The sequence below is a fragment of the Misgurnus anguillicaudatus genome, chromosome 3 (assembly GCF_027580225.2).
Source record: "Misgurnus anguillicaudatus chromosome 3, ASM2758022v2, whole genome shotgun sequence".
NCBI classification, from domain to species: Eukaryota; Metazoa; Chordata; class Actinopteri; order Cypriniformes; family Cobitidae; genus Misgurnus; species Misgurnus anguillicaudatus.
The window spans coordinates 12,653,334-12,681,017 of record NC_073339.2 but is presented as its reverse complement, the minus strand read 5'-3'; the positions used below and the strand labels follow the sequence as shown (position 1 = coordinate 12,681,017).

The window sequence follows — 27,684 nt, the reverse complement described above, 5'->3', positions numbered from 1 at the left end:
ACTGTTATTTAATACACTGTAGAAAGTAAAAGTTGGATAAACTTTTTAAAAAACGGACAAATTTTCCGTAATCTGTATGAATCGTTTTATAAACTTCAATTTTCTTACAAAAAAAAAAAAAAACATTAAACAATTACTTCAATTGGTAACCACTTAAATATTTTAACATTTAAAGTGATAACAATTAAGTTGAAAAAACTTTACCAGTTAAAGTAATTTTTAAGTTGATTTAACTTTTACTTTTTACAGTAGGGGAAGCGGGGCACAAAGTAATGCTTTTTGGCTATGGCTCTATCATTAAAAAAATATTAAAGTTCAATTAATAATGTTTTTACACAATCAACACTCACATCTCTGCTACAAATGAACACTTAAAGTTTTTACACCAAAAGGGACAGGAGTTCAAACGTTACAACTTACCGCATAGGTGGAGTTAATTGTAACAAGCAGAGGGTTTGTTGTAACACTTGCTAGAAATTCTGTCTATATAAGTGGATACTGTTTATATATCTGCCTATAATAGATAGATAGACGTAAATTTGTGAGTCTTTTCCGTGACACCGACACGTTTTTCCGCCTTTTTGCGTGAACATGTCACGTATTTCGGTTTACCTGTCACTGTCATGCATTTGTTACTTAACTGTTTTGTCCTATTTTCAAACCATTGACGCTTGGGCTTAGGGTTAGATTTGATGTTTGCGTGAGGATGTCACTTTAGGTATTGGTTTATAGCCTACCACTGATCTATATAAATGACTGGATTGCGCATAGAACGCTTAACGTAACAGCGTGAGGTGAAGCCAGCGCAGAGTTCGAGCCGCCATCTTGGTATACCCAACCGTCAGAGGGTGTCATTGACTTCCATTCAAAATCATGTTTTAAATTCACCCGCTTTACAGCGTATCAGTCACGCAAGATTATTTTGCGGATATGTGTACGTAAATTAACTGTTATTTCTGGTGTTATTTTCAATGTTTATGTTTTAATCGGGCAGGAAAATGGATTTATAAAAAAACGTTAAGGTGAGTGTTTCCGCTGCGTTCTGTTAATGACACGGGTATAAATAAAGTTTTTTTTGAAATTCAGCTACACGGTCAGCGTTATTTCTCTAAATAAGTTAAGGTAACTTGTAAGTTTAGATAACATAAAACCAGCAAATTATTACATGCATACGGTACAAAGTATGATTATTTATATAGATTTCAGAAGCACGTTTGTCATTAATACTAAATGCTGCGGTCTGTCTGCTGATCTGATACTGTAATGATGTATAATAACTGATTAAAAACTAAAATGTACAACTTTCAGTAAATAACTATGTACATGCTTAGGACGTTTGTGTTGTAATAATGTACAGGGTAACTTCAGATATAAAAACGAAGACTTGTAAAGTGATGTTTTATCATTAAAATCTGATCGCGTCCATTGATTTTATGGAATGTTTGGGTATACCAACATGGCGGCGCGGTGGCTTCACAGTTGTGACGTCATGCGCAATCCAGTCATTTATATAGATCAGTGGTTTATACCTTTTTTCATGATTTTTTTTATTTTATGATTTTTAAACCATCGTCGCCTGACATAGGGTTAGAGCTGGGTTTGGGTAAGGATGTCATTTTATGTAAATCTGACCCTGAACCGAACCGACACTGGTAGGGAAATAGGACAAAACAGTTGAGTGACAAATACGTGACAATGACACGTAAACAGAAATATGTGAGGTTCACGCAAAAAGGCGGAAAAACGTGGAAGTGTCACAGAAAAGACTCACAAATGTACGTGACTTATTATGCATCAATGCATATAAATAGATTTTTTTAAAGTACTGCACAAAAAAATCATAATTGTCAGTTATTTCTCCTGATATTGTATTAACAGTTATCAATTTGATTAATAATGATAAATCAAAATGATGTGTAAAAATGTTTTCCCAGCTATCAGTTACTAGGAGTTGCTGACATGTTTCAAAATGGTGTAATGTTATAGGTAACAAGACAGTGATTCAAATATTATAAGGTTGGATTTGGTGACTTACACACCAAACTTAGAAACTTACTTCCATGCAAAACACTCTTTGTCCAATATCTTAACGACAACACATCAAAACTTTGCACAAATTGACAGGAGATCATCTTCTGACCGTAAGAGAAAAATCACAGATTGCTCTGCCCTGTATAAATATGTAAAATAGCCGAATTAACCCTACGTTAGTTTGTGCTCCGCTCACCCCTATACAGTATGTTTTGTTTTCATCCCTATATCCTTTTTTTCTATATATTATCCAAGATACGACAGTAAACGCAATTATGGCAAACATGTTTATTAAATTAAAACAATTATTATAATAAATACAACATAAATACAATATAAATAATGCTTTGTTCTAAGTCGGTTTATTATTCCACACCAGCATTAATGAAATGTGATATGAAAATAATGACATAAGTTTTGTACAGTTATCAGTATGTGCAGAGATCATGTAGGAGAATCTCATGGTAACATGAAATGTAAAAATGTTAAATACACAAAAGCATGAAAATATTGGCACACAATGGAAAATATACTGGTGATGATGGTGGTAAGTTAAAAGAGTTAGAAAAAACATGTAGCAGATTGAAAAAATGTATGCGACTTTTGTACTCATCCACACCAATACACACACACACATAGGGTGTCCATACAAACTGTGCTGAAGGAAAACCTTAAAGCCACAACTTTGATTTTTCAAAAGGCACTGATAATTTTTAATCAGTGCTCTTTCAGTTTTATCCTGAATTATATTTGGCCATCATACTGATGCTAAACAGCATTGTAAACACATTGGCCACTATCCGTCATGGCATGCATTTCACTTGTTGAACCTGTTTGGAAGGATCTTTAGGAATATGCTGTTCTTCAGTAGTCAGAGTCCTCCGAGACTTGCTTTGGCAGAGTTTCACAGCAAGAAAAAACATGAAAATAGTTGCAGATATTCTAGAATATTTAAAGAATGGCTGCCATATCCGTACAGGGCCAAAGAGATGAAAACCTTTAAAGGAATAGTCTATCCATTTTCCATATTAAACTATGTTATTACCTTAACTAAGAAGAGCCGACACACACCTCCACCATCTCCGTGCATGCACCCAAGCGCTGGAGCGCGCCTCGACACCTCGATAGGACCCAGCTTAGCCCCATTCATTCAATGGTACCAAACAGAGATAAAGTTAGAAGTGACCAAACACATCAACGGTTTTCCTATTTAAGACGAGTAGTTATACGAGCAAGTTTGGTGGCACAAATTAAAACGTAGCGCTTTTCTAAGCGGATTTAAAAGAGGAACTATATTTTATGGCGGAATAGCACTTTTGGGAGTACTTCAACTCGCCTGAAAAATCCGCTCCCCTTCTCCCTCTCATAATGGGACAGGGAGAGTGTTACTGCTTAGTTTAGCACAATTCATTGAATCTGATTAGCATCACGCTCAAAATAGGGCTGGGTTTCGATTCAAAATTCAAGAATCGATTTGATTCCGATTCTCAAGATCTTGAATCGATTATCATTGTTCGATTTGATTCGATTCGATCCGATCTGATCCGATCTTGAGATTTAGATAAGTGTTCTTGAAAAAAGCACAAAATGGTGCCAGATAGGGGTGGGCGGAATGACCAAAAATCTATTCCATGAGTCATTTGTCACGACTGGTATAAACAAAAGAGAACCCAAACGCAGACACGACTGAAATAATAATAAACTGAAGGTTTATTAAACACAAAAACCCATGTGAGGGTAAAACAGGGAAATAAACACGAAACAGGAACAAAAGCACTGGAACATAGAAACAGCAGTCAGAAACACGGAATACATGAACCTCTGACCTAAGACACTGTAGACAATGAACGCGCCCACGACAGACAACGAAAGGGCATTATAAAGACACAACATCAATGGGGAACAGGTGAACATAATTAATCACTTAAGACATGATTACATAAGGGAGTAGGGTAAAAGTGACAAGACACTGGGAACACGTGTTACACATACATGATGTGAAACAACACGTATTCCCACATAAACACAATGCTGCCCTGGTCTTGCCCTCTGGATAACAACCAAGGTCAGGCAGGACCATGACAGCCACAAGACACTGGGAACATGTGGAAGCCACACATATAATATCACTCCACATCCCCTCACACAGAACATAGTACTGTCATGGTCTTGCCAGATACACTCAGACCTGAGTAAAATACAAAAGATCTGGCAAGCCCATGACAGTACCCCCTTCTTTAATGACGGATACAAGACGTCACAAAACAAAACATTAAACACGAGGAACGAGAGACTGCACAACAGAAGACAACCATGACAACATCACAATAAACAACAACGGTAAACAAACATACGTGACAAACGGGTTGGGGTGATTTAACAAAAACAGAACATCATGAAGGGGTGGTGGGGCAATAACAGGGGAAAACAAATGTCCAGAATGTGGAAAATGAGTCTTAAACCTCTGCTGAAAAGCAGAGGAGTGGAATGTCCTGGATTGCGCAGACGGCTGCGCCGGCGGGTGACGTGTCTCCGGCTGCGCCGGCGGGTGACGTGTCTCCGGCTGCGCCGGCGGGTGACGTGTCTCCGGCTGCGCCGGCGGGTGACGTGTCTCCGGCTGCGCCGGCGGGTGACGTGTCTCCGGCTGCGCCGGCGGGTGACGTGTCTCCGGCTGCGCCGGCGGGTGACGTGTCTCCGGCTGCGCCGGCGGGTGACGTGTCTCCGGCTGCGCCGGCGGGTGACGTGTCTCCGGCTGCGCCGGCGGGTGACGTGTCTCCGGCTGCGCCGGCGGGTGACGTGTCTCCGGCTGCGCCGGCTCCGAAGCTCTCTTCGTCCTCTTCTTCCTCCGTTTAGAGGCAGGGAGGTCAGGACGAAGATCGGGTGCGGCCGTAGTCTCCAGCACCGGCGAGGCGGAAGTCGTCCTCCCCAGCCTGATCGCCCCCGTGAGGATACCCCCTAGCTTAGGGGCAGGTGAAAGAGGTCGGGCAGTTTCAGCTGGTCCTGGTGGTCTCTGTCGTTCAGCGAGGCAGTCTACCAAATCCCAATAGGACAGCTGGAGTAAACTGCCTCGCTCCCGTATCGGTGGAGGGTCATCCATACCCGCCACCAGATAAGCGCTTGCCAAAAACTCCGGGTAACATCCCCTCCTCTTCTCAACCGCCCGGGCATAGTCATCAAGGGGAAGCCCCTTCTGCGGTGGGAAGGGACTACTGCCGGAGAGAGTCTGTTTGGCTATTGAGGACCACCATTCCGGGTCCGACGCACACTGCATGCTGCGGGTCCGCTGGGTTCAATAGGGCGCGTTCATTCTGTCACGACTGGTATAAACAAAAGAGAACCCAAACGCAGACACGACTGAAATAATAATAAACTGAAGGTTTATTAAACACAAAAACCCATGTGAGGGTAAAACAGGGAAATAAACACGAAACAGGAACAAAAGCACTGGAACATAGAAACAGCAGTCAGAAACACGGAATACATGAACCTCTGACCTAAGACACTGTAGACAATGAACGCGCCCACGACAGACAACGAAAGGGCATTATAAAGACACAACATCAATGGGGAACAGGTGAACATAATTAATCACTTAAGACATGATTACATAAGGGAGTACGGTAAAAGTGACAAGACACTGGGAACACGTGTTACACATACATGATGTGAAACAACACGTATTCCCACATAAACACAATGCTGCCCTGGTCTTGCCCTCTGGATAATAACCAAGGTCAGGCAAGACCATGACAGCCACAAGACACTGGGAACATGTGGAAGCCACACATATAATATCACTCCACATGTCCCTCACACAGAACATAGTACTGTCATGGTCTTGCCAGATACACTCAGACCTGAGTAAAATACAAAAGATCTGGCAAGCCCATGACATCATTTTATTTCACGGTAACGGTATATTTCATGGTATACATGTTTTTCAGTTTATATTGTTTTTGGATTATAAAAATGTGCAGTTATTTGCCACTCACTATAGCTTTTAACTGCTCACCACAGTTGTAAAATATGGACAATTTAAAGTTAATAATGTTAAAGTGAAAATGCCCAGAGGATAACAACAGATTACGGTAAGTCTTGATAGACAGAATCTTGTTTTTAATTGAGTTATTAATTTTATAGACTATTGAAGCTTTAGTATGCATTGTATTTTGTATTTATGCATACATTACATTAAAAATAGGCAGTATGTAAAATGAACAGGTATAAATTTATGCACAAACCTACAGACAGGATAAATACCTGTATATGAGAGACGGAGCTATAGATATAGATATTATGACGGGTGCTATGATGTGATTAAGTCTGTTTTAAGGTCTTGACGCTCTTTACTTTCTATTAGACATTAACATTTGCGTCCCTTACTCGTCTTTCAGATCAAATATGTTTGTACTATAAGCGAATAAGCCGTCAAACTACATCGCTCCAGCAGCGCATTTGTCACTGATATACACGCGAGCTTTGTATTGGCTTGCTTAAAGTTCAGAAAACTTTACAACTATTAGCATTAGCCTATGTGTAAGAAGAACTCTTTATTTGGCGACCCGTTGCGCACGCCTCAAGAAACCTCTGCCTGTCAGAGACCGGCTGCATGAACACAGAGGGGGAGAGAGAGAGAGAGAGAGAGTTTCGCTGGAGACCCGCGGTGGATTCACTGGCGCTTATTATAAAAATAACACAAATAACTCGTTCATTTCTTAAGAGTGGATTATTTTACATATAGATCGCAACTTTGAGCGTTTCTAGAGTTTTCAAAACAACCGCTTGCTTAACGTTACTGACCGCTATGTTAGTTGTTTTAATGTCCTTCCACCTCGCGTGCATGCGTGAATTCAATGACGCTGCAAGTTTAAGTTATTAATTATTAAATCGATCCTCTGAGTTACGGATCGATCTTTAGAAATTAACATGAAAATCGATTCAGAACCGGTGAATCGATTTTTTCAACACAGCCCTAGCTCAAAAATACCCAAAGAGTTTCGATCTTTTTCCTATTTAAAACTTGACTCTTCTGTAGTTACATACAGTTATCATTGCGCCTCCTACAGCCATGTTACAGCAGCAAAGTCCTGTTTGGTACCATTGAATGAATGGGGCTAAGCTAAATGCTATCCCTGATGGCACACATACATCTCGAAGACGTCTATTTGATGTCTGCGTTTACATCTGCAAGACGTACTATTATTTAGATTGTTTGCTCATCTGCAATACGTCTCTGAGACGTTTCCTAAAAGATGTCATATAGACATATTGAAGACGTCTGCAAGACGTTTTTGATTTAGAATGTATGTAAAGCAGCTCTTTCTAAGACCTTTATAAGATGTTTTTACACACCAGATGTATTCCAGATCTCCAGATCTTTACCAGACATCTTGCAGACGTACCTGTGCTATCTGGGATCGAAGTGTCGCAGCGCGCTCCAGCACCTACGTGCACGCACCAAGATGATAGAGGCATGTATCAACTCTTCCTAGTTAAGGCAACAACATAGTTTAATATGGAAAATGGATAGACTATTCCTTTAAAGGGACATTCCACATTATGAAAATATGCTAATTTTCCAGCTCCCCCAGAGTCAAACATCCGACCTCCACCGTTCTGGAATCCATTCAGATGATCCTCGGGTCCGGCGCTAGCACCCCCAGCATAGCTCAGCACAATTCACCGAATCTGATTAGCATCACGCTCAAAAATACTCAAAGAGTTTCAATATTTTTCCTATTTAAAACTTGACTCTTCTGTAGTTACATACAGTTATCATTGCGCCTCCTACAGCCATGTTACGGCAGCAAAGTCCTTGATTATTACGCCATAATGAGAGTATAGTTCCTAGCCATATTTGACTAGAAAATCGCAACTTTTAATTTTCCGTCGGTCTTAGTACACGATGTAACTACAGAAGATTCAAGTTTTAACTCTTTGGTTATTTTTGAGCGCGATGCCAATGGTCTAATCAGATTCAATGGATTAAGCCAAGCCATGCCAAAAGTGGTACCGCCAGACCCGAAGATCAGCCGAATGGACTCCAAAACGGCAAAAATCCAATGTTTAACTCCAGGGGAGCTGGAAAATGAGCATACCTTCAAAACAAAAAGTGGAGTGTCCCTTTAACACTCATTTAAACACTTTGCAAGTTAAGATCTTTTTAAATTTAGTTAGATTTCAAGCATTTTGCATTGTCAAATGTGCTAAATGTTTTAATAAATAAGGCCAACAGAGTAAGCTGCAGTGGCAGTGCGATACTCCAGGTGGTGACCCATTTACCACATTAAACTGCCCAAAAGTATGTAACAGAGGTTTTAATAATGGAGGTCATTTTTCAGAGTGGAGAAAATAGTGGACACTGTTTAAAATGCTTGTACACAAGACCATTTATCTTACACGAGACCTTCGCAAAGATTATCACGAACAATCTTGCTCACGAAACTCAATAGTGAGCTTAACAACTAGGGAAGGGTTTTTCAATTTTCCAGAGTTGTGCAATAAGAGATGCAAACGAGTTCCACGAGGAGTTAAAAGGAGTATGAGGACAAAACCTCCACAGCAATGAAATCTTCATAGCATGCACAGCTTGTACAAGGTGAAACTTTGTAACATTTAGTCTATTATCTATAATTACTAGCCTTCTCCTGTTTCCCTCACAGGTTACTCTCTTGCGTGTCATTGCCGGAGGAGGAGATGAGATGCAGACCTCCATTATCATTGAGTCTCTTGGCACGGTATGTCTCATAGTGAATGTTATGGGTGACCTCCTTCAGGTCCTGGAGGTGAGACCTGAGCCGTGATGAGATTTTTTGAAGAGCTTTATTACAAGAGTCAACACTGACAGACAGTAAAGATAATAAAGTTTAATACACAATACCTAATCAGGAAATCTCGAAGTAAGGAGAATTCGCAGTGATCTGGATTTTCAACTGCAGGAACAAAAATGAAAATATGTATCATTTTAACATTCCCGACAAAATACTGTACATGTCTTACTGTAAAACAGGTCAAATTTGAAAGTTCGACCTGAACATAACATTGTAAGTGAAGCATGTGTAGTACCATCATTTAGCCACATGAGTGCATTAAAGAATGTAAAGTTACCAGCAATAGATGGCTCACTCACCCTCCACCATTCCCCATGCCGACTTTCTACCCAGAACTCGTTTGCCATTGAACTGGTACTCTTTATCACTTCCTACCACGGCAAAGGGCATTGCTTCCTGTAATACACAGATTTAATGAGACATACATAATGTGAAACACAAGCCAATAAATGACAGAGATGAAAGATAAGAGATAGGAAAACAAAGTATATATAAAATACAAAGAATAACATGCAAGGCATAATAAGTGACAGAGTATAAGACTAAAGCGTGATTTATAGTTCTGCATCAGACCTACGGTGTAGCCTTTACACTATAACCCCATTCACACAGCACTTTGGTCCCAGAAAAATCTGTAAAATTGGCTTCTGTGTGAACACAAACACGTCTGTAAATGTTCTGGGATCGCTCCCGTAAAGAGGACTAGTAACGTTGCCATATCATACACGTAAAGCATTCTGTGCGAACAAGATGCAGAAACAATGCTGTAAGAGGCGTACCGTAGTGAGGACGCACGTGTCATCTCAACCAGAAGTTATGGTTAAGCTCTTTGACAAAAGGATTTAAACGTAAATCAACATTCATGACGAGAAATGTCTGCAGAAATCAGGGAGCTCGCCACTATCCGCGCTAAAGCTGAGATCATTCAGCAGCATGACAGAACAGCACATCACACTCTCCTTATGATCTCGTCATAAACAAAAATCACGGAAAGAGAAATCACGGAAAATTAGCAAACTTCAGACGCTGTGGAAAAAATACGTCACGTGTCTTTACGTGATCTTTATGGTATGTGTGTAAATGCATGCACAGATTCCGGAAAATCATTGGCAGTGTGAATGAACCAAAAATTAAACGCATTTTCCGTGTATTTTCCGTAATCTGTATGTCAGTTTTCATTTAAACTGCGTCGTTATTCGCGTTGACATGCAATTACACATGCAGACCGCTAGTAGACAATGTCCACGGGCATGTTACAGTATCAAGCTGAAGAAGAAATAGCTTGTTGTTTACGTTGTTAGAGAAGCATCAGCAGTGGTGGATGTAAATAGACAGTGAATTTTGCAGCTTGAGTTGTTACATGTAGCTTAAACTTGGTCCATCTTTGATCTTACTGTCGCAAGTAGAATTTGCAAAACAGAAGTGACTTAACTCATTTCCCGCCATTGACGAGTTATCTCGTCAATTAAAGGTACAGTGTGTAATTTTTAGAAGGATCTGAAATGCAAAATAATATACAAAACTATATTATCAGTGGTGTATAAAGACCTTACATAATGAACCGTTATGTGTTTATTACCTTAGAATGAGACGTTTTTATCTACATATATCGAGGGTCCCCTTACATGGAAGTCGCCATTTTGTGCCGCCATGTTTCTACAGAAACCCTTAATGGACAAACTATTTTTTACTAAGTTTGTCCGGTGGGGGCTACCGTAGTGATTAAAAAACGAGGGGTAAGCAGTGGACTGAGCCATTGGTTGCAATTCACCAGCACCTCACCACTAGATGCCGCTAAAATTTACACACCGCACCTTTAATAGAAAACATTTGCATAAAAAAAGTTTTCCTGATGAGTTTTTATGGTAATCTGTAATACCACAATTATCCAGAGTTTATAAACAGAAAAAAATAAAGCTAGGATGAAATGTTTTTTTTCCAGTTTTGTTTGTTTGTTTATTGTTTGTTTGAAAGCATAGGGTCTGTTCTTTCATTTGATATATTTGTATGTTTATATATTTTTAGAAGAAACTTTTCCTGGAAAGCAAAAATGATGGCAGGCAACTTAAAAAAAAAGGCTGGCGGGGAATGAGTTAAGAGAGAATAAACACCATTATTAGTAGTGTCAACATTGTCTCAAATGTTTTTCGTCCAGAATTATTTTGTAAAGTTTTACAGTATAAAGCATTAAAATAAATTAGATAATTAAGAAATATTTTAGTCTAATATTAAAATCTGACGTTTGGTCGCCTGTTACACAAGGTTGAAGACATTCTTAATATCTCATCTTCTAATACAATACAAGAGACACATGCCATTGGTCGAGAGACCAAACGTCTTTATTTGTTTTCCTTATAACCTTATTGCTGTCTAGGTGAAACAAATAAGATATGAAAGGGATCCTATTTGTAATTCTCTATGGACTTTATGACAGCACGATTTCTGTTGAAAATTTACATTTAGATCCCTCTAATGTAACATTATTATGACATAAACGCCGTTTGCACTGTACAGTAGTACATTATTGGAAATAAGATAAATGCAAACTAAAACTTATTGGCATTCAAAGGAAGACAGTTCTTACCCTGATCTTATCATTATCACTCTTATCCTCCATGTCTTCATCAAACTCTTTTTGTGGATAACACTCGATCCCACACGCTTCCAGTTCCTTCCTCACCTGCAAGGAATTGTGGAAAGATAAATCCGTGTGAATCTATCTATCTGTCTATCTATCTATCTATATATGATTCTGTCTTTCATTCTCACCCTCTGTTTAAATTCAGTTTTCTCCTCAGGAGTGAGCGTGTCAGATTTTGCGATGACAGGAATGATGTTGACCGAACGACTCAGATGTTTCATAAACTCAATATCCAACTGGCGAAGCCTGAGAAGAAATAAGGGGAAAGAGATATGATTAATAGACCGATAGAAGAGGATTTTATTACTCTGAAATGGAGATTCGCTGAGGCCTCGTGTGACTGCTGCAGTTTAGTCAAGCATTCAGAATCTGGCATATCAGTATTACTGAATAAGGCTGAATACATGCTTCCCTTAAATTAATAACAGCTCGTCCCTTTTAACAAAATTGCTATGGGACGCATTTTTTTAAACTATTGAAAATTAAAAAACATAATTTTCTGAACTTACGAATGTCCAGTTGGGGAAATGAAGTACAGGCAGCAGTGAACTCTGGTATCTGGAATGCGTTTTTTGCGAGAAATGTTGACTTCTTCTTTCAAAAACTTCTCATATTGTTCATTGATGTATTTGGATATGGGCTCCCAGCTGGGGATACAAGCAGTTAAAGCGTCAGCACTTTATTTTACAGTCCTGTTATATATGTACATACTATGCACTTTCAGTTTAACTGTGTAGTTACTACAGTAGGTACCGACCTTGAACCTAATCCTAAAACCTGGTGTATAGTACGAACATGTATACACGAATCAAAGGTGTTATTTAAATATTAAGTTACTCCCAAAAAAAGTAACTAATTGCGTTACTTAGTTACTTTTATGGAAAGTAATGCTTACGTTACTTTTTAGTTACTTTTGCATTACTTTTTCTTGGCTGAAGCTTGATCTCTTTCAGGCCTTGCAGGTGTTTTTTATGACTGAAAAGTTCTGCATTCAGAAATTGCATATTTCAACACAAAAATGTCGAGGTCTGGCCTGCCATCTCAGTTTCTGACTCAAACGGTTCCCACAGAAGCGTGTACGCATAGAGTGCATAATGTGACTACGTTTAGTTTAATTCATTACATAATTTTTTTGAATGATGTTAAACTAATTAAATTATAATTAGGAGTAGAATTAATGAAACTAAAAAAGTAACTTGCATTACTTTTTTGAAAAAGTAACTCAAATATTAATGTGTACATTTATAAAGTAATGCATTACTTTACTCGTTACTTCAGAAAAGTAATATTATTACGTAATGCACGTTACTTGTAATGCGTTACCCCCAACACTGTTGCATATAGCTTACTTATGGAATATGCTGACTAAATCATTAAATGTTGAAGTACTTCAGGAACAAAAGCATATAAAAAACATCCGATATGGAATAAAGTAGTTTGAATGACACAAAAAACACTATGTCCCATTGCGGATTTATTTGGCCCTAATAACTGATTGCGGTTGCCAAATCAGATTCTCGTCTGGCAACTTATATGGCAATAAAATACATGTATGCTTGTTAGTTAAAATGACTTTCTTTCCAAAAAGATGCAAAAGGATTTTGGAAAATTTGCAGACACCAAATTGGTTAACAAACAATGCCTAATGGTTTCCACCACCTTTAACAGAGAAATCGCATAATACTCACCAGTTATTATTGTTGATTTGGTCCCCAAAACCTGGTGTGTCAACCACAGTTAACTTCATCTTCACTCCACCTTCCTCAATCACTACAAAATCAACATTAACCAATCGGTTAAAAATCACACATACACACAGATCATTTTCTTTCCCGTATGCAAGTCCTAAGGTCATTGACCATCATCACAGTCATCCACACATGCTAGTCTAGACGCATCATGTCTTACACATAAGCACCTAGTTCTGCTATTTAATGCATAGAGACACAATTAACTTTAGGGCTTTATCTTACTAAAATGTATTGCCTGTGAAGTGCATGGCATCTTGTTCTTCTGTTTATGGCTGAAAGCTCACTGACTTAATGTTTTAGAACAAATGTTCAGAAAGGCTGGAGCATAGTGTCGACTCTGGTGTATTGAATACGAGAGCAAATGTTAATGAAGTCCTTCTAATTAGCCCATGAAGTCTATTTTTGTCCCACGAAAAGGTCTTTCCTATGGCAACCACTGATCCTTTTACAACAGAGCAATGGATGCCATTATAAAAATCAGCATCAACATTCCCTGGCGCTCCATCCTTTGGCTCTGTTGTGCATCTAGTTAAATGTTTAGAAGTCACAAGATTGATATGCCTGTTGTCTTACCGTGAGATACAGACTTGATCTCAACAGTCTTTGGAATCTTCTCATCACGACTCCAAGCTGTGGTCCTCCTGCTAACTTGTGACTTAAACAGGGTGTTAACCAGAGTGGATTTGCCAAGACCACTCTGACCTGAGAAAGAGAGAGAGGGTATAACAAGCTAGAGCAATACAACAAATAAAAACAAATGATGTCAACAGAAACCCACCAACCACCATGATGTTAAAGTCGAACCCCGTCTTCATCGTCTTCTTCCGCATCTGCTCAATGATGGTGTCTATACCAATGTATCCAAGCAACGTAGATCCTCGACCTGACCCTTGACCCTCACCCCCCGTCCCTTGGGGTGAAGTCAAAAAGGGAACGCCGGAAGGTGGGGTCACATGAGACGGCTTAGCCGGGACAGCAGGTTTGGGTCTCACTTCAGGGGGGACAATTTCTGACATGTCTGTACGAAAGAGCGAACGATTTTATACATTTACTTAGTCAATAAACAGATGAATAGTAATAGGAGTACACAGTGCTCTGTTTATCATTGCATGCTGTTCAGGAGCAATAAAATAAAACGTAGAATAAGAATAACTAACTACAATTATTATATATCATGTATATGTCGTCCATGTTGCACTTCTACCAAAATAGTGCTTCTCTTTACAGTATGCCTCAAGTTGTTGGCCCATATGTTACTCAAAAAAAGGAAACAAACAATGAATTATTCGATTTATTACCCAGGGGGCTCAACCTTTCCCACGCATCAACACGCTCTTTTAATCAAAACACATCCCATACGATATTTTCTTTGCACGCGACACGTGCGTCACATCGAATAAAATGTGTATGTGTGCAGATAAAACGTAAGCTTGATAAAAGACAAACATGAGCATCAGTGGATGCATACACATACACATCTTCTTTGTCCTATTTTTTACCGCTATCTACCGCTTAAGCTACTGAAACAATCGTCATACCTACTGATCTTCCTTGTATCGATCACTGCAAGCTTTATTAATTTCCTTCTCCCTCGCCGTTTAAATCACACCGTTTATCAATGTTTTCAAGAATAAGCAGGCTACAAGGGTATGATTATGAGTTCAGGTACCGCTCTCTCGTTTTCTTTCATCAGCTCCCTCTCTCTCTCTCTCCAGCCTTTCCGCTCGTTGCTCATTCCTTCCTCCACCCTTTTTGCCGTTACCACGGAAACTAACAAGGAGACTGGCTGATGCAGCGCGCATGCCCACTGCCCGGCTCGAGCTAAATTTGGGAATTCAGGTCGCGGTGGGTTTTGATATTTGTGCAGCATGTGTCACTGTAATTCTTTGAATCTGTGATTGTTTTGCTAGGCTACATTACAATGTAAAAGCTTGCTGTTGCGTAACCAAAACTAACAAAAAAATATATAATTAAATTAATGTGATTTAAAAGACGTCTTTCTTTAAAACACAGTAGCAAGTTTAATTCTGACCGTTAAATATTTACTTTAGTACACCCTATTCGCGGTACAAAAAAATTGCCTACCCAGCCAACAATTTTTTCACACAACTTTCTCAGTATGGTTTTGGATATCATTTCCTATGGGTTAGTCAGGAAAGTTAAAGTTATACTTCACCCAAAAATGTAAATACTGTCATCAATTTTTCATTCTCATGTTGTTCTAAACCTGCACGAATAATTTTTTTCTGATGAACACAAAAGAAGATATCTTGACAAATGATGGCAAGCACACAGCCGATTGCAACCATAGACTGTAAAAAAGATGGACGACTAGGCGCGGCTTCCTTGCATTGTAATGAACTGAACGTAAATTGTACGACGATGGGCGCTGACATGTTACACAAAAAAAACATTAGTTTGGAGCCAGGGCATGCGCAAAAGGAATTGTCCGTGGAGCCCGGAGGCGGAGCCGCAGTATCACGGTACATTCACGGGGCGTAAGGGTTGGCGCTTCCCATTCAGTTTTAATGGGTGACGTGATGCGTTGCCGATCTGAATTGTGGATCCGTCTGCGCCGCGTCCCTGCTGTTGCTCCCGGCAGAAGTTGAACATTTCTCAACTTTTCAAGCGGCAACGCGTGCATCAGCCAATCAGATCGCCTTATTCAAATAACCTAGGCAGAGCCAGCCACTTATGTTTATTGAAGACCGGTGCATGTGTAGCGGCCACTGTGATTGGGTGTTGGCCACGCTTCAGACAAGCCTTCCATTAAGCTTTAACGCTTACACCCTGTGTGAATGCACTGTCAAACTTCCGCCAAAACGCTCGCGTGCCCAATTCAACTACGCCCCTTAAATGTCTTATTTGAATAAAATAAGGTAAGTTAAATACAACTCATTTTGTCGCTGTGAAAAAACACAGAAATTTGAAAATTAATAGTTATATCTTCAATCTTCCATTTCTATAGTATCACATTCCTAATTTCTAAAATGAAACTTATCACAAAAATAAACAATTTAACATATTCCAGCGTGATAACAAATGCCTTAAAGAGCACCTATTTAATTCCTAAAAACAACGTTATTTTGTGTATTTGGTATAACACAATGTGTTTGCGTGGTTTATGGTTCAAAAAACACATTATTTTCCACATACCATAATTTTTTGTAGCTCCTGATATTCCTGTCTTCCTGAAATGCACTGATTTTGTACAAAGCTTATCGATCTGAAAAGCTCGGTGTCCCTGATTGGCCAGCCAATCTGTATGTTATGATTGGCCTGAATACCTCTGACGTCAGCCGGAAATGTGACGCCCCTTACCATGTTTGAAAGATTCGCTCACAATGCAATGCTAACAGGAGTTAACTTACAGGCTGTGAGTCCGAAACGCGAGAAATTATGATAATGTCGGTCTTGTCTACGTCACCAATCCCAGGAAGTAAACTGTTGCCTACAATCTGTGTGTTTGTTGTACTCCAAGAAAAGAGATTTATGTTGGAGACTCGCGTCATCCTGTATTTTGGGGTTTGTACCTTTTGCATATCGTTAAAATGTACTAATACACACCTACACACCAAAGGAAATTTAAAAACGTAAATCGGAAGATAGGTGCTCTTTAAAGGACCAAAAACAGCTTTCGGAAAATTTTATTGGAAGTGTAATTAATTTTTTTATTTTGACCCGAGTCCCGTTCATTTGCATGGAGAGGCACCAGTCACCAGAGGGCGATCAAAAAGCCAGCAGCTTCACTTTTTAAGATGTATGAGACACACCTGATTGTAACCATTGACTTCCATAGTAAGAAAAACAAATACACTGGAATTCAATGGGTACAGTCTATTGTGTGCTTAACATCATTTATTAAATTATTTTCTTCTCCATTTATCACAATACTTCCAGAATATTTGTAAGGAAGTCAATGGTTACAATCAGCTGTGTGCTTACCATCATTTATCAAAATATATTTTGTATTCATCAGAAAATAGAAATTCATACAGGTTTAGAACAACATGATGATGAGAATCTTTAATAAAAATAATAATAAAATAATAATAATAATATTATCAATAATTCATCATGTTTCACTCAAAAATGCATCAAATACATAATATGCAGAGTAAAATGGGTTGCAAACACTGTTTTATGTTGAGTTAAGGTTGCCATTATCACACAATACAATATGCAATATGTTAATTTTACCCTGCACATTTTGTACTCACATTTTATTGCTTTGGAGACCCTTGCCTGCCTGTCTCATATGGTCTGTTTGTTTGTTTGCATGCAGAGTGTTTGCGGCATTTGAAGCGCCGTTGAGTGTCAGTGTGTCTTATACAGCAACCTCACAACCTGGTTATCTCACTGTATTTAGACATGCCTGCACTTGGTGATAAGCCAGCGTTTGGGTTTTGCACATTTCCATTCAGTTTATTCTTTGACATCTGTTTATTATGAAATATATACAATAACATTGTGCACATGAGACACAAATGTCTAATTAATTCTCTAGTTGTTTATAGAACAGCACTGCTGGAGTCTGCAACATGCTTTTCAGCTTCATTCTCTGTGTGTGTCCACCATTTTAGTGCACTGACGTCACAGTTAATCTTAATGTCACATGACACCCAGAGAGAATTTTGGCATTGTTCAAATAGCCAAATGTTTGCAAAAGATTTTTAAATATACAAAACATACAAATTCATACAATCAATTTAAAGTTGCCATCTATCATATCATTTTTTGAGAAGAGATTTAATTTTCAAGATGTTGTGAGTGATATTTAACATGCAGTTACTGTTTGCTATGGTGTGCTGCCTAATTCTGGTCTCCAAACCTGGCCCTGGTCCCACAATCTCAGAAATAAATGTACAAAAGTGGTTACTGGGGTGGTACCAAGGGGCAACCTTCCAATCTCTCTGATGAAGCCAATACGGAAGTCACTTAAACTGCAATTCATCGCCTGGCTGCTAAAGGCTGGCTCCAAAACAATTCAATTCCCATAGACCTCCATATTAAAATGCCCAACTTTACAGTAAAAAATAATATGTTCACAGCCTCATCCATTTAAATTATATTAAGCCTTAAAGTTAGCATAATAAAGGGTGTGGCCACTTCATTGACGGGTGAACTGCCACTGCTGTCACTAGAATCGAGCTAGGCGGGAGTGGTTTTATCAACCAGCCACCTCAGTTTCACCCATATCCCGCCTCTTTACCCATTTTCGGTTATCCACAAGTGATGCACAGTGACGCGTGCCGAAGATGGCGACGACAGGCACCGCCTACTTTCATAGATATATACACTAGATGTTGCCTTGGGGTTCTAAGCAGGCGTCAAAACTGCCGCCATCTTGAAACAGGGGTCTTGTCATAGGAAGTAGCAAGGTAAAGTTGCTATCTCCGCCTGTACTCCGAATTCATGGACGATGCCAGACTTTTGTGCTGCGTATAGATGTTAGGCCTTGTAGCACTATGCATTATATTTAGAAAACGTACATTTTCATAATTTCAAAACTTTTTAATTTTTTTGTTGAAACGAACCAAAAGAAAACCAAGAAAATCGCATTCATGACGATTTATGGTGATTTTATTTCCATTACACCATTGCCTACGATGACGCTGATGCGGGGCTCCCCTGTTTCAAGATGGCGGCTCCATTTCTATTCGGCGGCTCCAATGAACTGCTGTAGCCAAGGCGACATCTAGTGTACATATCTATGGCCAACTTCAAGCTTCAAAAAAGCTCTTCACAAACCTAAAGGGGATCGCACACCGGCCGCGCAGCTCAGCGCCGCGCCATTCTATAAAAAATCTAACACATTGTTTTCTATGAGTATACGCACACCGGCGCCGCCAGGTGGCGCCTGTCCGCCCCGCCCAGCTGTGGCTTAGGAAGTTGCTCAAATCCCTGTCGCGCCACACAGCGCCACTCACATAGTTTAACATTAAATAACATCATATTTGTCCCACATCATTAATGATTAACATTGGCTGCTAACGTATATTTTACATTTTGAAGTAGATGCTATCTGACGAAGCTCGTGCTATTTAATGTGCACTTCCGGTTTACAATACCTCCGAGTTCTCCTAGGCACGATGCGACGCTGAGCTGCGCGGCCGGTGTGCGATCCCCTTAAGAGTGACGTCATGGACACTAGGCCTTTATTTTTTTACAGTCTATGGATGGTACCATTTTACCCAAAGAGTGTATTTTAGTACCTCAAAGGTGCATAGTTGTAGGAAATGCATACATATCTGTACCCAAATGGTACGCATGAGGACCTTTTTAAAGGGTATCAACCAAGCTTTGTATCTTTATTTCTGAGAGTGTACCTTTATTGTCTATGTGAATGGTAGCAATGCTATCTCGGAATGTCGCCACTGACCAATCAGAATCAAGCATTCCAGAGTATCATGCAATAAAATTCAAATAACATATCATACTCGAAATGTATTGTTTCTTTATCCTATAATTAAAGTAATTTGTGTTCGCACTCACCTGCAGACACACATTTTCCAGGACAGGATTGTATCTCTGCATGTACAGATGGATGTGATTGTGGGTGGTCTTCTTGCTCGCTTAACTGCACAGTGTGTATTTCATGAAATTTCTTACATTCTGCTGTGTTCTGCTGTTGAAGCTTGTGTTCAAAATCTGTGTTTTTGATGCTGTCAGTGTTGCATAGAAATTCTTCTTGTTGTTGTTCTTGGACAAGTGGACTTTGAGAAAAGCATTCATTCATTTCAAAATTTCTGACCAAGTTTGTTTGCGTGTTTGGGCTTTCTGTAGACTGTGTACAGAGTAGATCAGGAGGAGCCGGCTGAACAGCAACCTCACGTTTCTCCTCTCCGACAAACTTCATCCTACATCTAGCGAGTGTCTTTTTGTGTAGCCGCGAACCTCTGTACCTTTTGTAATCTTCTCGTAAGGTTGCCTCACTTGAAGAAGATTTAGAAGAATCTGAATCTGAAGGGCATCTATTTTGGGATGAGCTTCCGTTACCCCCTGTGCTCCCTGTTTGGTTTGTGGAAGAAGAAACAATTCTGCATGCTTGAGGAGATTTCAAGTATGTAAGTCTACTGTCAGGCGTCCCACAGGCTCTTTTGATCACAGGTCTACAGATTCTGCCCAGTTGACTGCATTCGGTGGATGATCCGTGGCTCTTCAAAGGGAACTGGAAGTTGCTTATCCGGCCGCACTGACCTAATGCATAAATGGATGTATTGAGGTCTGTCTCTGAACCTGTGAACTGAAGCCTGTTCTTAGATTTAGACGTAAGGTTGTCATTATTGCTGGATTGATTGAGTTGCGTAGGGTAGATCATCAGTTTAAGGTCTTTAGAAATATCATCGACGGCTCTGTTTTGCCTTCTAGATGAAATCACTTCATTGTATCCTTTTAGAGAACTTGTACTGCCAAGTTTTTGAAATGCACCCTCTTGGTTTGTGGTAATTTTTGGTGAATGTGTTTGTTTTGAGGTTTGGCTCATTTCTTTCATTGAAGCTTGTGTGAAGTTTTTCTTGTGGTTTTGATGTTTAGCACTGCCTTGACACATCAAGTTAGGTCTTCCTATCTCCTTAGCTGACCCTAACATTATCTTGGAATGAATGGGAAGTGGAAGCCTTCCCAAAATACATGGAGGTCCATCCTGAATTCTTGACTCGTTCTCTTCACTGCTCGGCTTCCTCTTCTCAAGTTGAGAGAGCTGGGTGCCAACGTTTACAATCCTCCCTGTTTTAATCAATCCGAGACGGATTTTAACAAGATTTGGGTCTTGGGATCGGCGCTTCTTTTGGTAACTAGCTAAAGTCTGTGGTATTCTTGCATCAACATGTTTCAACATGTGAGGGCTTAAGCTTTCGAACTTTGTAGGTTTGGTAACTCCAGTGACGTTTTTTAGTTGAGGTTGATCCAGTTTTGGGACAGTTTTCTCCCTTGTTCTGGTTATGGGAATTGATCTAGCTTTTCTCTCAGGGGATGAAATGGGTGTGAATCTAGATGTTTTATTCTCTTCTGTCAATTTCTTATCATGCATATAAAGGGAATCCAATGGTTTGTTTTCTTCAATATGTACTGATGAGCTGTCAGTTGATGTTGGCTCAAATTGAGAAATGGTTTCATCTGGTTTCAGATGTGGAACATTCAGACATGTGTCCCCTGTATTGATGATGCTGTGGACCCAGAACAGTAAGAAATGTATAACGGTAGCTAATAACTAAATAAATGTTTTTTATAATATAATATAAAATAAAAGACATTACAAAATGTAAAAAGTGTTCCTGTACAGTGACTATATAGCTAATTGGTACACTGTCAGAAAAAATGGTTCCTATCAAAAAGTACACATTTGCACCAAAGATTTCATATTAGAACCTCAAAGGTGTATATTGGTAGGTGTTTTTGATGTGACGGAGGTTCTAGCAAACCAATCACAGCACTTGTGATCCACATAGAGCAGACGCGTTGTTAAATTTCTGGCGAGGTGCGTGGACGACGACACAAAGCTTCAAACAGCCTACGCATAGCCTACGGAAGGGGTCTTCAACCACTTTTCTTTGAGGGCCAGATTTAAAAAAAATGTAATAATGATGCGGGCCAAACTTTTATCCCTATTTTTAACTTTTATATATATTTAACTTTTACCTATTATATGTGTCGCATGTGGTGTAGTTGCACAAGTAATTTTTTTTAAAGCATCCAAAGCTCAAATTGGATAAAAAAAATTACACTCCTGCAAATAGTTCAACCTACTATTTTTAGTTTTGACTTGTGAGAAGTTGACAACTTATAAAAACAAGTTGAAAATTGTTTAACTTAATTTGTTATATATGTTGATTTGATGTAATTTTTACAGTGTGCATAAATGTATAGATTGAATGCACTGTAAGTCGCTTAGGGATGCATAACAATTAAAGGTATTGCGGAGGATTTTCTGTTTCCAGGTGGATCATCAAGACTATTGGTCCTCCTAGTTGTCAATCAGGAGTGTTGTGCAATTGCATTTTTTTAAAAAGTGGAGAAGGCGGTTCTTTTCTAAAATTCGAGAAAATCCTCCGCTATACCTTTAATCGCGATTAATCTATAGCAGAATAAAAGTTTGTGTTTTCATCATATGTGTGTGTGAACTGTGTATAATAATTTTGTATATATAAATATGCACACATGCATGTATATATTAAAGAAATGTTTACGTGTGTATATACATTTGTGTATTTATGTATAATTTATATTATATATAAATAATATATAAATATATATTTTTCTTAAAATTATAAATGAATGTGTGCATATTTATATATAATTATTGTACACAGTTCACACACAATATAATGTAAACAAAAACTTTTATTCTGCTATAGATTAATCGCGATTAATCGTTAAGTATCCGTACTTTGGATACAATAGTCTGCCAAACGCATACATGTAAACTGAAAATGAAATGTAAACATGTATATTGTAAGGAGGAGCATACCAGGGTGGAGAACTGTGCATCTGGTTCTGGTGTTCCAGGGTCCCCCCTGTTTGACTAAAGGAGGAATTGTGGATGGGCTTTTTGAAGTTGACAGAAGAAAGAGGCTCATGGGAGGATGGATTAGTGGGTGATGGAGATAGTTCAGGTGTGGGACAAGGAGACAAACGAACCGGAGAATAAGATGAAATAAAATGAGAAGATGGACTGAGACGAGAAGGGGAGGAGGATGAGGAAAGTGGACAGGGTGAGAGACGAGATGGAGAAGAACTAGGGCTAAGACTTGGCGAGAGTGTTGCGGAGAGAAGAGAAGGTGTGTCGAGGAAGGGTGATGCAGATCTTGCAGTTAATGCGTGTTCGGTAGTGTCTAGCTCCTTTGGGTTCATTGTAGCTTAAGACGGCCTGTTGAATTGAAAAAAAAGTATAAGCATGCGATACAAAATGAATTTGTTCAATGATACTGTAGATTAAGTCACATGCTGAGATGCAAACGCCGCTAAACACCCTCTTTCCACTTAATCTGCTTAACCCTAACCTCAAGTTATTCAGTAATAACGTTTTGTTGGCAGAATCCGCTAAGTGCATGGGTCCCTTGTGAGTACTTGGACCTGGATACAACCAAAATGTGGCAGACACATGACACAGCGCCCCCTAATGTGAGGTTTCATTTTTACATTCTGACTTCCATCATTTGCAGTGTTTATAGACAGTTGCAACCTAAGTGATTTTGCAACTCTTGTCCAAAGAAATTGATGTTTTTGCTAAATAAAGCTTGCATGCACTTGTTTTGCAGACAAATTTGTTAAATACCAATGAAATGACTAAAGTGACATTTGTGGGAAAAAAATTCAATTACTGACTAACATTTTCATTGTCATTAAAGTGAAATTATTGAAACTAAACATAATAAAAATGCTCATTTATAAGATAACAATGTCAAACGTACTTAGAGGATTTTGCATCTGCAGAAAGCACAGATCCAAAATTCAATGAGGTCATCATACAGCTTTTTAAAGAAGTGTATTTGATAAGCATATACAATTCTATAGATTTATTACAGGTTGATACACATATGATATATAATTACTGACCTGTGAGCCTGTTTACTGGAGAAGAACGCTTGGGAAATGAAGAGGAACGAGTGCGTCAGGAAGTGGTGGGTACTAGACTTACATTCTCTCCATTCTTCTCATCTGAAGCTCCACTGTCTCTTTCACCCACTCTTTTCACTCCACTAAATGACAGTGGCAGATTTTGTAAAACTCTTGGTGTAAAAAAACATGAAGGGGAGATATATAGCTACTGAAGTACCCCAAATTTATTTTATTTGTTTACAGTCTTTGTAAAATAGCAGACATGCTAAAATCAGCTAAAACAGAGACATGCTATAATTGATAATAGAGTTGTGCATACATGGCAGTGATAACAAAGCATTAAGTTTATCAATATTTACCTACAAAGACTAAACTGGTTTGAATCTGTAACAGTCCAAAAAAAATTAATTTTCACACAAAACTACTACATGAGAATAACTAATACACATCCAGGACCTTAAATAGCAATGGTATACCACTAATAAAACTATTAGAACAGTATAAGTGTCTTTTCAGTGTATCATTGTTTTTACAAAGATGATCTCAATACAATAGATGATACAAATCCTATAAGGTCATTCACCTTAAACAAGTTTTCAGTTAAAGGGATAGTTCACCCAAAAATGAAAATTCTTTCATCATTTATTCACTCTCTGTATACATTTCTTTGTTGTGTAAAAAAGATATTTTTTTTTCTGATAAACACAAAGGACGATATTTTGAGGAATATTTGTAACCAAACCGATCAGAGCTTAGTAGGAAAAAAGAATACTATGGAGATCAATGGGGCCTCTGATCGGTTTGGTTCTGAACATTCCTCAAAATATCTTCCTTTGTGTTCATCAGAACAATAAAATTTATACAGGTTTGTAAAAACACGAGAGTGATTAAATTAAGACAACATTTTAATTTTTGAGTGAACTATCCCTTTAACTTGAGAAATATGGCAGTTTTTTATCAGTAGCTGCCAGTGTTGAGTAAGTTACTCAAAAAAAGTAATTAATTACTAGTTACTAATTCCATCTTCAATCATGTAATTAGATTACTTTACAAATTACTCTCTCAAGTTTTTAATTACTTATTACTAATTACTTGAAATGGCTCGAATAAATAATATATAAAAGTACATCAATTATTCTGGTCCCACTTAAGGGTCCAATTCTATCTATTAACTAACTATTAACTACTTTTGCCTCAATATACTCCAACAACTAATACTAAAGAAGTTATACATTTTAAGTATTGGTAGAAATGGGGAGGGTTAAGGATGTAGAATAAGGTTTTGCAGAATCGGGCATTAATATGTGCTATTAAGTATTAATAAACAGCCAGCATCTCATTAATATTAATGCTAATAATCAACCAGTTAATAGTGAGAATTGTAAACTTAAACCATGTTAAATCCATTTTTGTATTATAGTATATATAATTGTTTAGAGTCCATTAAGTTACATCAGAAGTAACTGTAATTAGATTACAAGAAAAATAAGAGTAATCCCTTACTTTACTTTTTCAAAGGAAAAGTAATTTAATTACAGTAACTAATCACTTAGTAACTAGTTACACCCAACACTGGTAGCTGCAAAGTTACAAATGACAGTACTATCACCAGTGTTGGGGGTAACGCATTACAAGTAACGCGCATTATGTAAAAATATTACTTTTCTAAAGTAACGAGTAAAGTAACACATTACTTTTTAAATGTACACATTAATGTTTGAGTTACTTTTTCAAAAAAGTAATGCAAGTTACTTTTTTAGTTTAATTAATTTGATTAAAAAAATTATGCACTGAATTTAAGTAAATGTAGTCAGATTATGCACTCTATGCGTACACGCCTGTGTGGGAACAGTTTGAGTCAGAAACTGAGATGGCAGGCCAGAGCTCGACATTTTTGTGATGAAATATGCAATTTCTGAATTCAGAACTTTTCAGTCATAAAAAACACCAGCAAGGCCTGAAAGAGATCAAGTAACGCAAAAGTAACTAAAAAGTAACAAGCATTACTTTCCATAAAAGGAACGCAATTAGTTACTTTTTTGGGAGTAACTTAATATTGTAATGAATTACTTTTAAAAGTAACTTTCCCCAACACTGACTATCACTAGTTTGGTGACTTATGACAAACAGCATGTTAAGTAATAAGCGCTGCTAAAAGTATATGCTTCAGTTTACAGTATATGTAGCTCAGGATGTGGCTTTTCCAGATTTTTCAGGCATGTTCTAAAATTAAAAGAACGTTGCCATCATGCCCTGAAAAGTATTAATATTAGTTGTTCATTTTATGTAAGGTGTCCAGGCAAAGAAAGAAAAATTTGTGTGGTAAATAGATTGTTTGTTCGGTTTAAACTAAAATTTCCATTACTGTGAGATAAGGTTTTGTGTGGTTTGCTTTAAAATAGTCAAAGTAATACACTGACTGGCCAATACAGACTTTTTTGGCCAAATCATATGTGATCAAAATAAAAGATATCAAGATTATATTTTCACAGGATGATGTAGAAAACAGTACTCCCCAAAAATGTCTTCAGCTGGGTTTTCACAGACTGGGTCACATGTTTAATGTAATAATCATATATCTATAAAAAGGTGTTTTTTGTCGTGTAAAACCCCTGCTGCCTGCATCATACCCAAATATTATCATCAAAAAAATAAACTCAGTAAATGAACATTAATTTGGATGAAAAAGCATCAATACATGATGTAGCGCAAATGTCTCATTGATCCTCTTGTCATAGCAAAGCATTGCTGTCGTCGTCCCTGGAATGTGTTTGCCTCATGGGGACCATCTGTTGGCGTCTCAGTGACTTGTTGCTCCATTTGTGAGCCTCCTGAAGACCCGGCTCTAGGAAATACAGACAGGCTCCAAAACCAGCCAGTACGAGGATAGAGACCAGCAGATAGACAGGGACAAACCAATCCAGAAACATCCAAGGCATTTTGTTTCCTCTGAAACAAAGCAGAGATAGACGAGACAATATATGCATTTTTTCCTCACGATACAACAGGATCCAGGTGGAGTAAATAAAATGATCCATATAATGTAACTTTGCTATGCAGTACTAACACCCCGACCCCCCCCCCCCCTTCCAAAAAAATAGAAGTAGGAATATTTCGACAGCATCAGCATGTCATAACAGATTCTCACAATATTAAATTGATTGACTTTATAAAGTCGCTCTCTACATGCACACATGCATCACGGGTTTCCACATACCTGCAGTCCTTCTGTGATCGTCTGTTGGCGTTTGGGTTTATTAGTGCCAAAACTAAGGCTGAGTGGACTGTATTGTCTGATTTAAAGCTCTCTTATTTAAAGCTAAGTGCACTGATCTATGTGCATTTTATTTGATGTTATGGAATGAGGGGTTTTCTTGCACCCTTGCTTTCGTTCTCTCGGTCAAAGCTGTGCCATCCCATTCCGGATGGGAGGGTGGGTAACCATGGAAACATCTCTGACGAAGAAAGAGTCACAGCTGAAGTTACATAATTTTTTGGTAACCCTTTCATTTCAATCCCAGTCTCATCCTATAATATATGAAGGGTATATAATTTTTTATAAAGGAATAAAAAATGTTTATTTTGTCATGATTTCATTATGTCCTTGTTAAGTAAAACACAAAAGGTGTCATCTATCTAGTCTTAGCTTTTTTTAATAAATGTGAATGGTGGCCACAGCTAAATTTTAATTTTGGGGTAAACGAACCTCAAGGTTATTACTCCTGAAATGTCATTATTCAACCCCACTGTGCCAAGCACAAATACTGTAGCTTAACATGACTGACACTTTCCAAAATAATCTTCCATATTACTGACACTCCTCCTCGCAGACACACGCTTTACCAGCTGTCTTTTCAGCCTAGCCCAGAGT

At 38.4% G+C, this 27,684-nt stretch overlaps 2 protein-coding genes across 5 annotated transcripts; both read right to left on the bottom strand.

Moving 5' to 3' along the window:
- Positions 1-8,332: 8,332 nt before the first annotated feature.
- Positions 8,333-23,039, bottom strand: septin3 (septin 3). 4 transcript variants are annotated; one of them, XM_055204681.2, is made up of 11 exons: positions 22,723-23,039; positions 19,749-21,421; positions 14,032-14,271; positions 13,827-13,955; positions 13,191-13,272; positions 12,012-12,149; positions 11,631-11,748; positions 11,446-11,541; positions 9,161-9,257; positions 8,912-8,963; positions 8,333-8,823 (listed from the first exon to the last, which is right to left on the bottom strand). In XM_055204681.2, exons 1-11 carry the CDS (start codon positions 22,740-22,742, stop codon positions 8,688-8,690), a joined length of 2,781 nt encoding a protein of 926 aa, XP_055060656.2. In that variant the 5' UTR covers positions 22,743-23,039; the 3' UTR covers positions 8,333-8,687. The 4 variants fall into 4 exon arrangements, with proteins under 4 accessions (XP_055060656.2, XP_055060659.1, XP_055060657.2 ...); XM_055204684.2 differs by lacking the exons at positions 19,749-21,421; positions 22,723-23,039 and adding an exon at positions 17,474-17,590; XM_055204682.2 differs by lacking the exons at positions 19,749-21,421; positions 22,723-23,039 and adding an exon at positions 14,923-15,031.
- A 980-nt stretch (positions 23,040-24,019) lies between these two features.
- Positions 24,020-27,248, bottom strand: LOC141359294 (small integral membrane protein 45). Its single transcript, XM_073861519.1, has 2 exons — positions 27,031-27,248; positions 24,020-26,762 (listed from the first exon to the last, which is right to left on the bottom strand). The coding sequence occupies exon 2, from the start codon at positions 26,750-26,752 to the stop codon at positions 26,546-26,548; it is 207 nt and encodes a 68-aa protein (XP_073717620.1). The 5' UTR covers positions 26,753-26,762; positions 27,031-27,248; the 3' UTR covers positions 24,020-26,545.
- Positions 27,249-27,684: the final 436 nt, after the last annotated feature.

Excerpts from the sequence above, each read along its gene's own strand:
- septin3 (XM_055204681.2), bottom strand. The coding sequence starts at position 22,742 with ATGCACAGTTCTCCACCCTG. Across the intron at positions 13,956-14,031 it reads CTTTAACATCATGGTGGTTG|GTCAGAGTGGTCTTGGCAAA; the intron begins GTGGGTTTCTGT and ends TCTCTTTCTCAG. Across the intron at positions 9,258-11,445 it reads GTGATAATGATAAGATCAGG|GAAGCAATGCCCTTTGCCGT; the intron begins GTAAGAACTGTC and ends TGTGTATTACAG.
- LOC141359294 (XM_073861519.1), bottom strand. The coding sequence starts at position 26,752 with ATGCCTTGGATGTTTCTGGATTGGTTTGTCCCTGTCTATCTGCTGGTC.